At 34.4% G+C, this 15160-nt stretch overlaps 1 protein-coding gene across 1 annotated transcript in view; it reads right to left on the bottom strand.

Moving 5' to 3' along the window:
• Positions 1-15160, bottom strand: part of LOC111513274 (uncharacterized) — a 206061-nt gene that overhangs the window by 186280 nt on the left and 4621 nt on the right. The window contains exon 2 of the mRNA XM_074176782.1: positions 5620-5964. Coding sequence (XP_074032883.1) covers positions 5620-5879 — 260 coding nt within the window. The 5' untranslated portion in view covers positions 5880-5964. The remainder of the gene's footprint in view (positions 1-5619; positions 5965-15160) is intronic.

A 15160-nucleotide genomic window follows, 5' to 3' on the forward strand; every position in this document is an offset into this window, starting at 1 on the left:
TGGTTTTTTGAACTTTTAATTTGATTGGGTAGCGAATTAAAAAATTTGAGGCTGAGGTAGCTGCAGCTTTTTTGTCCTACAACTTTGTTCATAAACGGCATTTTGAAGTTAAGTTGTTTTGTTCGAGTGTTGTATTCGTGTTCTATCCTGGGGTGTTTTTGTTTTGATTTGAAGCATTTTATATTAGTAAGCAGAAAGAAGAGCTGCACGGGATCTCATATATATGTTTCGTGATAAAGAACATCTGTTGGGTGATTCCTCTTTTTTTTGAAAATTATTTTAAGGATTCTTTTTTGTGTTATTATCAGTTTATTCATAGTAGTCTTTCCAGCTGATCCCCATGCCAGTATCCCGTAAGTTATATGCGTTTGGATGAAAGCGAAATATGACGTTTTGAGTGTTTTTTTGTCTAATATGTCTCTAAGGACCTTGAAACGGTGCATTAGAAATTGGAGTTTTTTTATTACATAGATTATATGGGATTCCCATTTGAGTTGGTCATCTATAACAATCCCGAGATATTTAAACTGTTTAACAGGTGTGATATTAAACAAGCTGGACACATTGAGGGAAGTAAAAGATGGTGAGAAGCGCGCAGAAGCATAAATTGGTAGGTAGTACGTTTTGCTGAAATTTAATGAGAGGAGTTTATGTGAAAACCATTTTCTGATATTTCTGAGATCAATCTCTACTTTATTTTTCAGGGAAGACCAGGTAGTGTCCTCATAAAAAATGGCCGTGTCATCAGCATATGTGAAAATTTTTCCTATTGTTGGTACTGACAATAAGTCATTAAGGTAAATATTGAAAAGAATTGGGCCCAGGGTAGTTCCCTGAGGCACACCATATTCTATATTCTTGTATTGACTTTTGTGGTTTCCAATTTTTACGCATTGCTTTCTGTTTAGCAGGTAACTCTGAAACAGCTTTAGTGGTTTACCTGTATGGGTTACCTTTATAGCATAAATGGGTTTGGCTCGCATCAGTTTCTAGTTTTAATCTTCCTCTTTGAAGATGATCACTTGGTGATCGAAACACGTGTCGAGGTGTTAAAAATAACGATTTGGTGTTGGGAAAAAACTCCAGTTATACTCCACGTTTACTTTAACTCCTTTTTTTTGTGTGGCTCGTGCCGAATTCATCCTATTTTCTACCAGAGCAATTATCCCATCTTTCAACCCTATTTTTGTTGGTGGAACTCCCAATTTTTTGTGACTGTTTTTGCTTACAACTCTTTTCAGACTGTTTTCTATTGCCCGCCATTTTTTAAAGAGGCCAAACCAACAAACTTGGCTTTTCTTATTAGTCAGTGGGCTGGCTATGCTTGAAAACTGGCAGTAAACAAATCTAAAGAAATGAACGTTAAACGTTCAAGCCAGTCTCGAATATACCTACACAGTAGGTTGAATGGACTGACGCCTATCAGAAAACAACTACTCCCCTGGCGTCAGTGCAGGAACCTTCACAGAAAATTTCCTGCATATGCAATTGGCAATACAACTGAAAGAGTTGGCCTTCAATTTTGGAACGGGCACACTTGCAGACCGGTTTCGGGCTCATTAGCCACTCGTCAGTGCAAGATAGTGGCCATCATCGGCCTAAAGTCAATGATATTCCACAATTGAAAATCGGAATTCTTTCAGAGTATTTCATTCCTCTTCCGAAGTTGGAGCGAACATCACAAAATGTCACTCCATCTAGTGGACAACGTACTAACCAACTGCATATCCTTAATTTGCCCGATTCCTCTGAATAAAGAAGAAAAACTTTCTTATTAGTCAGTGGGTTATGCTTAAAGATTGGCAGTAAACAAATCTAAAGAAATGAACTTTAAACGTTCAGTGTTCGTTGCCATACTCCTTGGAAACAGGTTGACCGATTTTCATAAAATTTTATGTGTATTTTCGGTAGGTCTGAGAATAGGTTTTAATTTATTTCTCATAACCCTAAGTAATAGGGGTGTTGTTACACCCAAACATTTTTTTTATTTTTTGAGCAATTTTTTTTGGTGCACGGCTGTGCAACGGCACTCGATCAGTGCCGAACACAGCCGTGCAATGGCTCATGAAGTTTGTTTGTGTTAGCTAAACATGGACTAATGAAAAATATTATACACACTATAGCATCAAAGGATTAACGAATTTGTAAGTGTTATTGTTCTGATAGAAATAATTCATGTGGCAAAACAAAGTTTGGCAGGTCAGTATTATATTTCTGGTGGTTGGGAAAAGTTCTTTTTTGCTTTTTGGGAAAGAAAGTTTTTGGCTTTCTACTACTCCATCTTGATACAAAAAAAGGATGAGGGAATCTAGGAAGGAAGTAATCAATTTGAAAATAAGTAACTCTATACATGGATGTGTAGATCATGCAAAAAAGTAACTTTCAGACACAAACTGAAAGAAAGTCCTCCTGAAACAGCTACTTTCATATAAACATTGAATTACACGAAAGAAAGGAATTCTTTCGAAACAAATACTTCTATATGAACACTGAATTATACAGAAGATACTTTTCTTTACTCAGTTTGTATTTCAAACATTCGTTGTGGAATAAAAATCAGATATCATTCACATGAGTTCTACTTTGAATGAATGGTAACAAATTGCACTTACATGGAACACTGTCATCCTCGCTGGTATACATCGATGTTTTGCCTTAAGACACTTGCCCCAAGGCTCTTCAGTACCAAATTGGATAACATTATAGAAAATACACACAATTAATTGTGTGTATTTTCAAAACTAATTTGACATTTTCATATTCTTCTTTGAGTTTTGTAGAATGGGCAATTGGAATTGATGCAAATTCATTTCCATTATGCAGTAAGACGCATTTCAAACTTCTTTTACAGCTATCAATAAAAAGACGCCACTCAGTAGGTTTGTATTCCCTCAAACCCATGTCCAGAAGCAGCTTCGCAATATTATTACAGTATACCAATCCTTCATTTTCATCAAAAAATTGTAATAGCTCACTTTCTCGCGTTCTGTACGTTGTAATTGTAACTGTCAGTGCCCATATTTTTTTTTCTTTCAATCTTGAAGCTAACAGTTCTGACCCTTGTTTTGATAAATTTAGATCACGTATTAAATCACTGAGTTCATTTTGAGAAAACAACTGTGGCGTAGATGTTTCACCCTCCCATTCACTTCCACTCGTAGACTGATTCGATTTCTGTGAATTTGGCAACATCATTGTTTCTGAGGGCATGCGAATCACTTTTGAAACATAAATAGGCCGAGGGAGATTTTCACTGTGTAAAACAGGACATTTTGTAGACTAAGTCTGGATATCTCCACGTTTGATTTCGATTTAAACCTTCAGCATCTACTACGCAAAAGTATCAATCATCAAAATGATTCTTAGGCTCCATCCAGATCATAGGAACACCAAAGTCTAATCCAGAACGTTCTCCTTTTTTCCACAACCGCAAACACTCAACGCAAGACTTACAAACTTTATTAGGAACCCATGCATTATCTAATTTGTCCATTTTAAAACCGAAATATTCAGTATAAGTTTCCTTAACAAAGTCTGTGGTATTTCTTTTTTGTTTTTTTAATATATAAATACCACAAATATAACAGAATAAATCACTACTATATTTGCACTTCCTTTGTGACAAACTCATGTTTAAAAAGACAAGATAAATATATTAGAACGGACACTCAACGATTGAAACAAAATATTAACATATAACAACTTATCCAGATTTCCGTGTTAGTACTTCAATATTACACAGCTCTACAAAAAATTTTTTTTTGTGTTTCCCTGTATATTTTTACAATTTTTTATGTTTTCGAGTGCCTAAATCACGAATATATTTATGAAGGTACTGAATGTGCTTTAATTTTTATGATTTTTACGTATCTTGTATTTTTAATAACAATCGGCTTGTTAGTAAAAAAAAATTATTTTCTCAGTCATGATTATGCTCCTGCGCAACTTCTTTGCGCGTACAAACATCACGTGATCCCCACTTTTCGGGCTCCTTGCTCTGCAAAACAGCTGAGAACTCAGTTATTTGATAAATAATTTTTCATGTATGATGCGCGTCTAAGACGACCACAGAAGATTCCGTTTGGTTTTTTATCGACCTTTTTTTGGGTAATGGTTACCTTCCACAATCTGAAAAAATATAAAAATTATAATGGAGAACTTTATACAAGTGTAGAAGGGCAAACTTTTTAGTTTACCCCGATAAGTTACTGCGTAAAAATCAAAGTATTTTTCACAAAGAAAAATCTTCTATTTATCAGTAACTTGTCGTATTTCACAATTTTGCCTATCAAAAAAATATTAAGAAATTATACTTATCTTTTACGTTTCGGAGGCCAAAATCTGCCTCCGTCTTCAGAAATGGATAAAAATTCAAATAAATATGCAGTTATTCCTTTTTTGAGAGCTTATTTCTTTACTTCTTCGACAGATGTCAAAGAAGTTTTGAAATATGAAATTATGTCAATGTTGTTGATTGACAACTGAAATATTCGATGTAATACAAGGTACTCTCCGATATCAGTTTGTTGCCATTTCGCCACTATCCAAAGTTTTCTTCAAGATGGGTAGCCAAGTACGATCTATTTCTAAGGAGCTATTCGAGATACAATTCTCTCCAGACATGAGAATATACGCTGATTCTTTTAGCTTACGTCTCTTAGAATGAGGCTCATTGGTAATCTTTCTTGTCCTATTCCATTCCACCCGATGTTCACCGTCTGATTTTAAAATGTGTTCTGATAATTTTGATCCTGTCAATTGTGGAATGGAATAGGACAAGAAAGATTACCAATGAGCCTCATTCTAAGAGACGTAAGCTAAAAGAATCAGCGTATATTCTCATGTCTGGAGAGAATTGTATCTCGAATAGCTCCTTAGAAATAGATCGTACTTGGCTACCCATCTTGAAGAAAACTTTGGATAGTGGCGAAATGGCAACAAACTGATATCGGAGAGTACCTTGTATTACATCGAATATTTCAGTTGTCAATCAACAACATTGACATAATTTCATATTTCAAAACTTCTTTGACATCTGTCGAAGAAGTAAAGAAATAAGCTCTCATAAAAGGAATAACTGCATATTTATTTGAATTTTTATCCATTTCTGAAGACGGAGGCAGATTTTGGCCTCCGAAACGTAAAAGATAAGTATAATTTCTTAATATTTTTTTGATAGGCAAAATTGTGAAATACGACAAGTTACTGATAAATAGAAGATTTTTCTTTGTGAAAAATACTTTGATTTTTACGCAGTAACTTATCGGGGTAAACTAAAAAGTTTGCCCTTCTACACTTGTATAAAGTTCTCCATTATAATTTTTATATTTTTTCAGATTGTGGAAGGTAACCATTACCCAAAAAAAGGTCGATAAAAAACTGATTTTTTCCTCCACAAAAAATGACTTTCGTTGAATATTCCGTTTGGATTATGCCTAGCTCTATAGCATTATCAGTGTTTTACAGAAAGCTGATACGAATCCCTTAGAAAGCAAAATAAAGTAACTATTTTCCAAAAGACAATGTAGACTAAGTATCCATAAATTAATATGCCTACGGGCCCAGAAACCCTTCCTTGCGGAACCCCGGTTTCTATTCGAAAACGCATCAGTCTCTCACCTTTTAAGAGGCGGGTGCTTCCCGTTGATCATCAGCTTGGGCTTCCCCTTTTCGCTGGTACTCGTCGGGGTCATGGAACTGTGACTTGCCGTCGCTGTGGTTGCGTCACTGGCAAAGCTGCTGACGCTCGTCTCCTTGCTGATGGGCGTCGACGACGCCCTGTAGTTTCCGACGTGCTCCGAACCCAGGGACAACTGAAGGTGGGCTTTGGGCGGCACCGGAGGCGGTTTCTCATCGATGGGCAGCATGTATGACAACATTTTGGGCTGTTGACGCGCACTGGGGGTTCAAGACACTGGCATCGCGACGCGGTGCCAGGCTGGAGGGTTGTGGATTTGCGAGTATCTGAAAAAAAAAAGATTCCGTCTTTATATAGATGATAACAATTGGTTAACCTGTGGGCATTTTCAAAAAATAACAATACAGTGTGACCAGTAAAATTTGATTCGTATGATATTGTTTCATTTTTCAATAATAACCAAAAACACCAAATTTTTACAAAAAAAAACTATCCATGATAATAATTACACAACTTCTACGTTACAAATTTTATATAAGAGCCGTTTTACTACACGGTAACTTCATCAGACTTCATCGAACTATTTCAGAATGTTTTTTACACCGGGTGTCCCACATTTTATGTGACAGGCAATATCTGGTTTGTTGAAGGAGATACACAAAAATGTTTCATACAAAAGTTTTAGGAGTTCATGAGAGCTATATTTTAATATAATTTTTAAATATATAGGGTGTTTGGTGTAGGTGCTACAGACCCAAAATTCCATTTTTTAAAATAGAACGCCCTGTAAATCATAACATATTCAGATGCTACGTTAAATTCTGATATAATTTCATGTTTGGTTTTTGAAATTCGGTTACGGCGTTGTTGAGTTATTGCACTTTTCCTTAAATATAAAGTTTCAAAAAAACTTATTTACTCGTACACGAATCCAGTCTATATCTTTTATTAAAGTGAACTAGACTACTACTGAATACAAACCATTATTCTCACCTCTTCGATACGATATCGATATCAGTTGAATATAATATTGAAATTCTTGAGAATGTGACTAACTTGAGGGTGAATTGCTTTATATTGCACAATTTCATCAAGTAGCTTATGCTTGTTGATGCCATAGTAACAAATATTGTTGAATTGTATCTACTTGTCAGTTCGATTCAGTGATTCTTTGCAAAACAGTAACTGTGTTCTTTGTGCGAAAACTCCAGTATGCCTTTCGCGTTTAGTCAAAGTGATTGCATTAATATGTTAATAATTTTTGGGGAATGTCAGAAAAACTGCCGTCAAGCACAACGTCTATACCAAGAACGTTTTCCAGACAGACCCATTCCGTCACGAATTACTTTTTCGAGAGTTGTAGAAAACTGGGTCATTTCCTTCTACTATAAAGCATCGTCATCATACGAGATCTGTTAGAACTGAAGATTTAGAGATCAATGTGTTGACTTATATTATTATTCATCCACATGTTTCTATCCGTACTCTTGCAGAAGAAGTCGGTGTGAGTAAATCTAATGTACAGAGAATTCTGAAAGAAAATAAATACCACCCATTCAAAATTCAGTTGGTACAAGGTTTGAAACCCACGGACTTTGAACGACGACTTGAATTCATTGCTTGTATTCAGGTAATATTACATGAAAGTCCAAACATATTCAGTCAAATTTTGTGGAGCGATGAATCGCGATTCCACAATAATGGAGTTGTGAATCGACATAACAGTCACTATTGGTCTCAAGAAAATCCCCACTGGGTCCGCGGAAGTAATTTTCAAACTACTTGGGGTATTAATGTATGGTGTGGATTGTTCAATGGCCGCATCATAGGACCTTACTTTTTCAATGAAAATCTCAATGGATTGCGATATTTACATTTTCTACAAAATGATTTGATTCAGTTGATGGAAGATATTCCCATAGCAGAACGACAAGGAATTTGGTGGCAACAAGATGGTGCTCCTCCTCACAATTCACAGGTTGTTACTGAATATCTGGATAGAACGTACCCAAATAGATGGATTGGTAATAAGGGTCCAATTCGGTGGCCGGCTCGTTCCCCAGATTTATCACCGCTTGATTTTTTCCTATGGGGTTATTTAAAAGATATTGTTTTCACTACTTCCCCTTTGAATGTGGATGATCTGAAAATGAAAATTCGACTAGCGTGATAGCAGTGATATTACGCCTGATATTATAAGAGCGACTTGTACGAGAGAAGTGATTCGACGTTTCGAAGCCTGTATAATATCTAATGGGCATCACTTTGAACAATTTTTATGACTTATTTCTAGGTACCTACCATTCCTATGAAATGATTTATCAAGTTATATTATTTACATTGTTATTAAATAAAGATTTGTTTTCGAATACACCTCTTTCAATTTCGCAATTGTTTCATATTCAAAATGATTCCTGACTGAATTTCACAACTCAAAATTGAAACCATTACTTCGAACATCCAAAATTTTGACTAATTTTCATGTGATCTGATGCAGAGAGAATAATTGTATGAGATATTTTAAAAAATAATAGTCGTTCTCAAGACTTTACATTTTAAGCAATAACTCAACAACGCCGTAACCGAATTTCAAAAACCAAACATGAAATGATATCAGAATTTAACGTAGCATCTGAATATGTAATGATATACAGGGCGTTCTATTTTAAAAAATTGAATTTTGGTCTGTAGCACCTACACCAAACACCCTGTATATTTAAAAATTATATCAAAATATAGCTCTCATGAACTCCTAAAACTTTTGTATGAAACATTTTTGTGTATCTCCTTCAACAAACCAGATATTGCCTGTCACATATAATGTGGGACACCCGGTATACAGGGTGTAGCATAAGTACGTTAAAATAGTCAATTGACGTATTCCAGAGACAATTTTAAGAAAAAAGTCAACATGAACTTGTGTCCGAAAATGCTTCGTTTCGGAGATACGGGGTGTTGAAATTGAATTTTTTTGTTCGCTTTTTGAAAATAACTCTTGCAAAAAATGAGTTATTTGCACGAAATTCGGTATCCGGGGTTTTTTTGACGTGTGAAATCATAATTTCGTATTAATTTCCATGTAACATCTAGAGGGCGCTGCGTACGCTATCATTATTGATATCAAATTGCCCTAACTTTTTTGACAGTAAACTTTTGGTACTTTTCATGAAAAACCCTAATTTCCACACCTTTTCCAAGTAAAAAAGGAACACCTCCTCAACAACGCTGGAGGTGATCGTTTTCGAGATATTTACAATTTTCTATATCGATGCATATTACATAGCTCATAGGGCGCTAAGTGAAGTTGCTGAGAACATTACAAAAACTAAGTATGTGGTGGATCTCGTCAAAATAAACAACTTTTTCCTATAAAGTGTTTATCGAATAATGATTGGTTTTCGAAATACAGATTGTTGAAATTTTTCAAAACATGGTAGGTTTTTGTCATCAGTTTTTTGCAATTTTAGTTCATTTCATCAAACTTTATACGCAGTATACCCGTACAGACTTCTTCTAAACTGAGCATTATCGAACTGCTTATTCAATCCAAATTTAAAAAAAATGTGTGAGGTTCAATTATTCAATTAGAAAGTGCTACATTTCGGAGTTTGTAAAAAAAAATTCGTAGAAGTACTATGTTATTTCACTAGTTCGGACTTCCATTGTCTACTATATAAAATGATTTGAAATCCCTGAAACAAGTAAAAAAGAATAATTAAAAAAGAATAGTTGAAAATAACAATTATATTAAGCAACAATAAACCTGAAATGAAATGATAGTGAAATAACCTACAAGTAAAAATATAATAATTGAATAAATAAAAATTAAAGGAATGAAAAAAGAAAATAATAAAAATAGAAAAGTGTAGAGATTCCAAGTCACGTTAGTTCACGACGTTTCGATTGTTGGTATCTACAATCGTCTTCGGGTGATGACTATGTTATTTACTAGGAAAATAAACATATAAAAATTGAACGAAACAACTATTACAACAACTGTTCAAATAGACGACTTCCCACAGTAATACAAGCTTCTGCTCTCCTCATCAAAAAATTTCGGAGTGTTTCTTATCGTTTCGCAGCAAGCTATGATGCGATCCCTCAACATTTCCTCGTTCTCAATGGGGCTAGTAATTTTAGGTGTCCCCAAAAGAAAAAAATCGACGGGATTGAGAGCCGGTGACCTCGGGGGCCAATGCTCAGTGCCTACTTTTTCTATCCGTCGTTGGGGATATGCTACGTCTAAAAAATTTCTTGCTATCACACTAAAATGAGCAGGAGCTCCATCGTGCATAAACCAAGAGTGATTTCGGAGACCAATGGGAACATCTTTCATAAGTTGTGGAAGCTCGTGTTCCAAATAATGTAGGTAAGCATCTCCATTCAAACGTAAGGAGAAAAAATACGGCCCAATCAAATAATCCCCAACTATGCCTACCCATACATTGAAAGAGAATCTGTCTTGGAAATGAGTTTGCGTTATCGCATGTGGGTTATTTTCCGCCCAGATGATAGATAGATAAATAGATAGATAGATATTGGCTACGTTATATACATGAAATATTTGTAGCAAGTCAAATAGGAACATATTCACACTCGTGTTCTTGAAAAATTCATATAAATATACCCACACACACATATATACACATATATACACATATACATACACATATACACACATATATACATGTATATAGAAACATACACTGTCGTAAAACAACTAAAACTAATACTTAAAAAATATACAAGTCATTTCAAAAGTTCAGTAGTTGGCGTACTCATATATTCGTCAATCGAATAAAAACAGTTTTGTATTAATAAATTTTTTTATTGTCGCTTTAAAGTTTGCTGGTCCTAGTTTCTTAATTTCCGCTGGTAGTTTATTATATATATCCAAATCGAGCGAATTTTTTTTTGATATTCCTAGTCTAAACCTCCTATTCAATAGAGAATCGCCATGCCTAGTGTTATAATTATGGTTTGAACTATTTGTGGAAAAAGTGTGGCAATTTTTATGGATCTGTTATGGAAGTTCATGATACCATTTCTTGAAAAATTAGCATCATCTGTGAAGAGGATGTTGCGGATGTTGTTCGACTTTTCTTTGAAGCCATTGAGCAAATTCGATGCGTGGGTGGTTGGAAATCACGTAGCGTAAGTGCCTGGACACGCTGAATATGATAAAGATATAATTGCTGTTCCTTTAAAATTCTGTATACTGTCATGTGACTCACATTTAAAGTTTAACTAATTGTTTTTGTATTCATCTCTGGATGCTCACTAATTTCTTCGAGAACCGCCTCCTCCAATTCTACAGTTCTTGTAGTCCGTGGCCGTCCTACTGCAGAATTTGTTTCAAAGCTTCCAGATTCGGCAAGTCGCCGGAAAAGATTCGCAAATGTCGCTGCACAAGGAGTCACGCGTTGGGGATAGCTTTCCTGAGAGATGCGTCTGGCCTCGCTTGAATTTCCGTCAGCCAAGCCGTATGCAAAAACCATATCTACCATTTCAGCATTCATTAAGTCGTGCATGGTACCAAAAAATCACTTTATAAACTCCAAACTGTGAATTTGTCAATTAATAGTTAAAAATGTGACAGCGAACTTCTATTTTTATAAACAAACTTTCATAGCCTACACGATTTAATTGACTTAATTTGCAAGCGGAGAGTGACAAAAATATTCAAATCAAATTTGGCTATAAAGTAATATGCATCGATATAGAAAACTGTAAATATCTCGAAAACGATCACCTCCAGCGTTATTGAGGAAGTGTACCTTTTTTACTTGGAAAAGGTGTGGGAATTAGGATTTTTCAAGAGAAGTACCAAAAGTTTACTGTCAAAAAAGTTAGGGCAATTTGAAATAAATAATGACAGCGTACGCAGCGCCCTCTAGATGTTACATGAAAATTAATAATAAATTATGATTTCCCACGTCAAAAAAACCCCGGGTACCGAATTTCGTGCAAATAACTTATTTTTTGCAAGAGTCATTTTCAAAAAGCGAACAAAAAAATTCAATTTCAACGCCCCTTATCTCCGAAACGAAGCATTTTCAGACACAAGTTCATATAGACTGTTTTTCTTAAAATTGTCTCAGGAATACGTCACTTGAATATTTTACCATAATTATGTTACACCCAGTATGTAACAGTAGGTTATTGCAAAACTTATTTAGATAAATGATCAATGTTGACGAAACACGTAGATTTTGAAAAAATACAATAATAATAATAGCGTTTATTCACATTTGTTTTTCTCACATTATCTTCAACCTGAATCTAGTCTAATTAGTAAATAAACAAAGAGAAATCACATTGAAACCTTTCGGTTGCGCATGGACCATCTTATTTCTCAACTTTAAAAACTAATTCATCTATTTTGAGGTTTCATGTTGAGAAGTTGAATGGAAGATAGTTCTTAATATATGTACAATATTACTACTAAGAAAACAGGTACTTTATAACTATATTGATAATTTTATGAAAACTGTTATAAGGAAACAAGTATATCTGAGGCACCAGTCAATCTAACAATAACACTGATGATTTTCAAACAAGACTCAACCTCTGACGGAAGCAAGAAACTCTTTGGAAGGTTTGAAATAGATGAACATTTCAATCTAGCAGACCACCATTATAATATTCATGCAGTCATTGTTCACTGTGGTTGTGGCGTTGAATTTGGTCATTGTTACGCCTTGGCTAAAGAAGAAACGGACTGGTTTAAGTTTGACGATAGTCGTGTCACGAAGTGTTTTGACGATGCATTGAATTTATTGGAGCCTCTGGAGACACCCTACATTTTGTTTTATGAGAGAGGACATTGTTAGATCAAGATCTTCAGATGATGTGGTGCTGCAGGCTTTTTCGGGTTTTCCTGCAGCTGAAAAAGCAAATGCGCCACTGGAATCAATGAAGTCGCCCCGGAGCGCCAATTAATTTTTATTGTCGTTTTAAATGAAATAAATTCAATAATGGTAAGTAACTGTCATATTTGACATGCGATAAAGACTACACAATAACATTTGATTAGGTAACTCCTGTTTCAATGATAGCATTTCCATAAGGTGCGGACTTTTTGGCACACTCCGTACATAATACAAGGTTCAAATTCGAAAGGAAATGAAAAGTATCTTCATTCTCTTATCACTCAGCTCAAATTGTTTGTTTGTCCCGAATATGAAAAAACTTTTTTTTTGTTTCATTTGTTTTAACGTATACATTTTTTTCCATGCCCATTTATCCACCTTGGATTATACTTTTCTACAAGAAGCGTATCACTAGTCATTCTCAACGTAAATAAAATGAAATAATCTCTCACAACTGCGACTTGTGAACATCAACATTGAAATTGCGATGTTTGATGTATAAATTTACGGCTACTCGCTAATCTATTTTAATTATCATGCCTCATAATTGCGTAATATCGATCGAAGAAATTATTTATTTCTCATTGGTCTCTAATCGACTCGTCATAACTGTCTCCACAGATGTATTTATTGATATGCTTGAATGTGCAAGCAATCCCAGATGAAAATAAAAAAGGTATTTCAATAAATACAGTCCACTCATTAGCTAGTTACTTAGTATTGATGTAATAAAAATGTCTTACAAACCCAGTTGAAAACAAAACAGGATACAGAAAAGCTGCCGAACTATAAACCGATCACAAACAGCTCAGGAATTTTGAAGAACTTCAAATATTCCTATTTAAACTCTATTTCTTAATAATAAGAAGTGATGAAGGCTCATTATAAATGCGAAAAGCAAGTATAGGCAGGTTTATATTACATTACCGAGTCCACCCTATTTTTGTATCGGGAACGGGTCGCAAACAAAATAGTTTTTGGGGCTTTTGTGTCTTTTTCTATCTACAGAGTCGTGCGTTTGGTTATTTATTCGAAACTAATTGTAAGAAAATACATATTTACAAAAAAAATCTCGAAATATTGAACCTAATGACTTTTTTATTCATTTATATACAATCTCTCTTTATCTGTAGAGTAGAAAGGGTGAGTGTAGGCTAACAGCACTTAAGCCATATGTGACCCATTGTAAATCCTCCCGAGGAGTTGTCCTCCTGAGTCATCGTTCATCCTGTCCTTTCCAGGAAGGTGGACAGGTATCTGGAAGACATCTCCTTTATATCGGCAGGTGTAGACCAAGACTTGCCGAACACATACTCAAGTCCGGTCAAATTAGACTAAAAAAATAAGAGTGAAGGTACATAAATTTACAACAAGCTGCAAATGCTTGTAATTGTTCAAAACATTGTTGAAAATAAGATTTAAAAATTCCGAATGATTGCGATGCCTGGAAAAAAAAATATTCGAGGTCAAAGGTCAAAAATCTCAACAAAAAAATGGTTTTTAGCGATTTTCAGGAAAACGGTAAGTTTTATCATAAATTAACCTGAGACAGAAATTGTAGATCATAAAATTCTCTACAAAAAATATATCAATACTTTTTTTTTTAGAGCCACCGTTTCTGAGATACGACGAGTCAAAAAGTTGTAATCGTGATTATATGCATAAGTATGCCACGTATATACATCTCTGAAGTTGTAATTTAAGTAAAAATATTTTTCTATTCCGATATTCTATTTGATGAACTTATGACAGTTCCTACCAGTCAACAGAAATTTCTTGCAAATACTCACAACAAATCTCGGTTCATTTCAATGTTGAAGGATAAGTTTATTGGCGTTCTCATTATTTACCTAGGTGTTTCTTTATCATCATTATTTACCAAGGGTGAGGAATATCAATTCTCGTTAGGGAAATGGAGTAAATAATAGCAATTTCTCAGTTAGTCGTGAAAAAACGTATTTATTGTATGTTTAGAATTCTAAAATATGTAATAAAAGAGCTGAATTAAAGACAGTTGTGAATGTAATATTTTAATAATCGAAGTGAAACTTTGAGGTTATAAATGGTTTATGTCAGTTGTCAGTCGCGTTAAGACAAGTTTGCATGTTTGCAAGTTACATTAAATAATTTAATAAAGCAAACGACCAATAAATAATAACAAAGAATTTAAAATCGTTCAAAAATCAACCAATTTTATTTATTATTTGTCAGTGAAACTTCAACACGATATTGTTAAACACACCTGGCTACTGTAGATAGATCGATTGGTTCTGAATGACAAAAATAAATGAGTAACCACCTTCTGAATGAAAATCAAAAATTATAGCTTCCATTAAACGTAAGTGTCTCGTCATGACTCATAAGAAGTTGGAATAACTACACTTGTAGGCGAGAAACAGTAAATCATACTCTTAGATTCGATGTGTTTGGATTATTGGATAAATATTATTTTTAGATGCATAGATTTAGGCTTTTGGGAATTGGGGTACACAGGTATAAAATGTATAAACAGTAAACAATATTCAAAAAAACTGTGGATTTGCTTTAAAAAACTCGATGATGAATAAAATAACTTACCGATTTATACAAACTTCAAACTACCAAACAAATATAATCTAAAAATATGATGCTTAGCAACGGACCCAATACA

This window comes from Leptinotarsa decemlineata, unplaced genomic scaffold, assembly GCF_025532065.1.
Source record: "Leptinotarsa decemlineata unplaced genomic scaffold, Ldec_3_MD MMD2_tig00002082_RagTag_RagTag, whole genome shotgun sequence".
In the NCBI taxonomy this organism is placed as follows: Eukaryota; Metazoa; Arthropoda; class Insecta; order Coleoptera; family Chrysomelidae; genus Leptinotarsa; species Leptinotarsa decemlineata.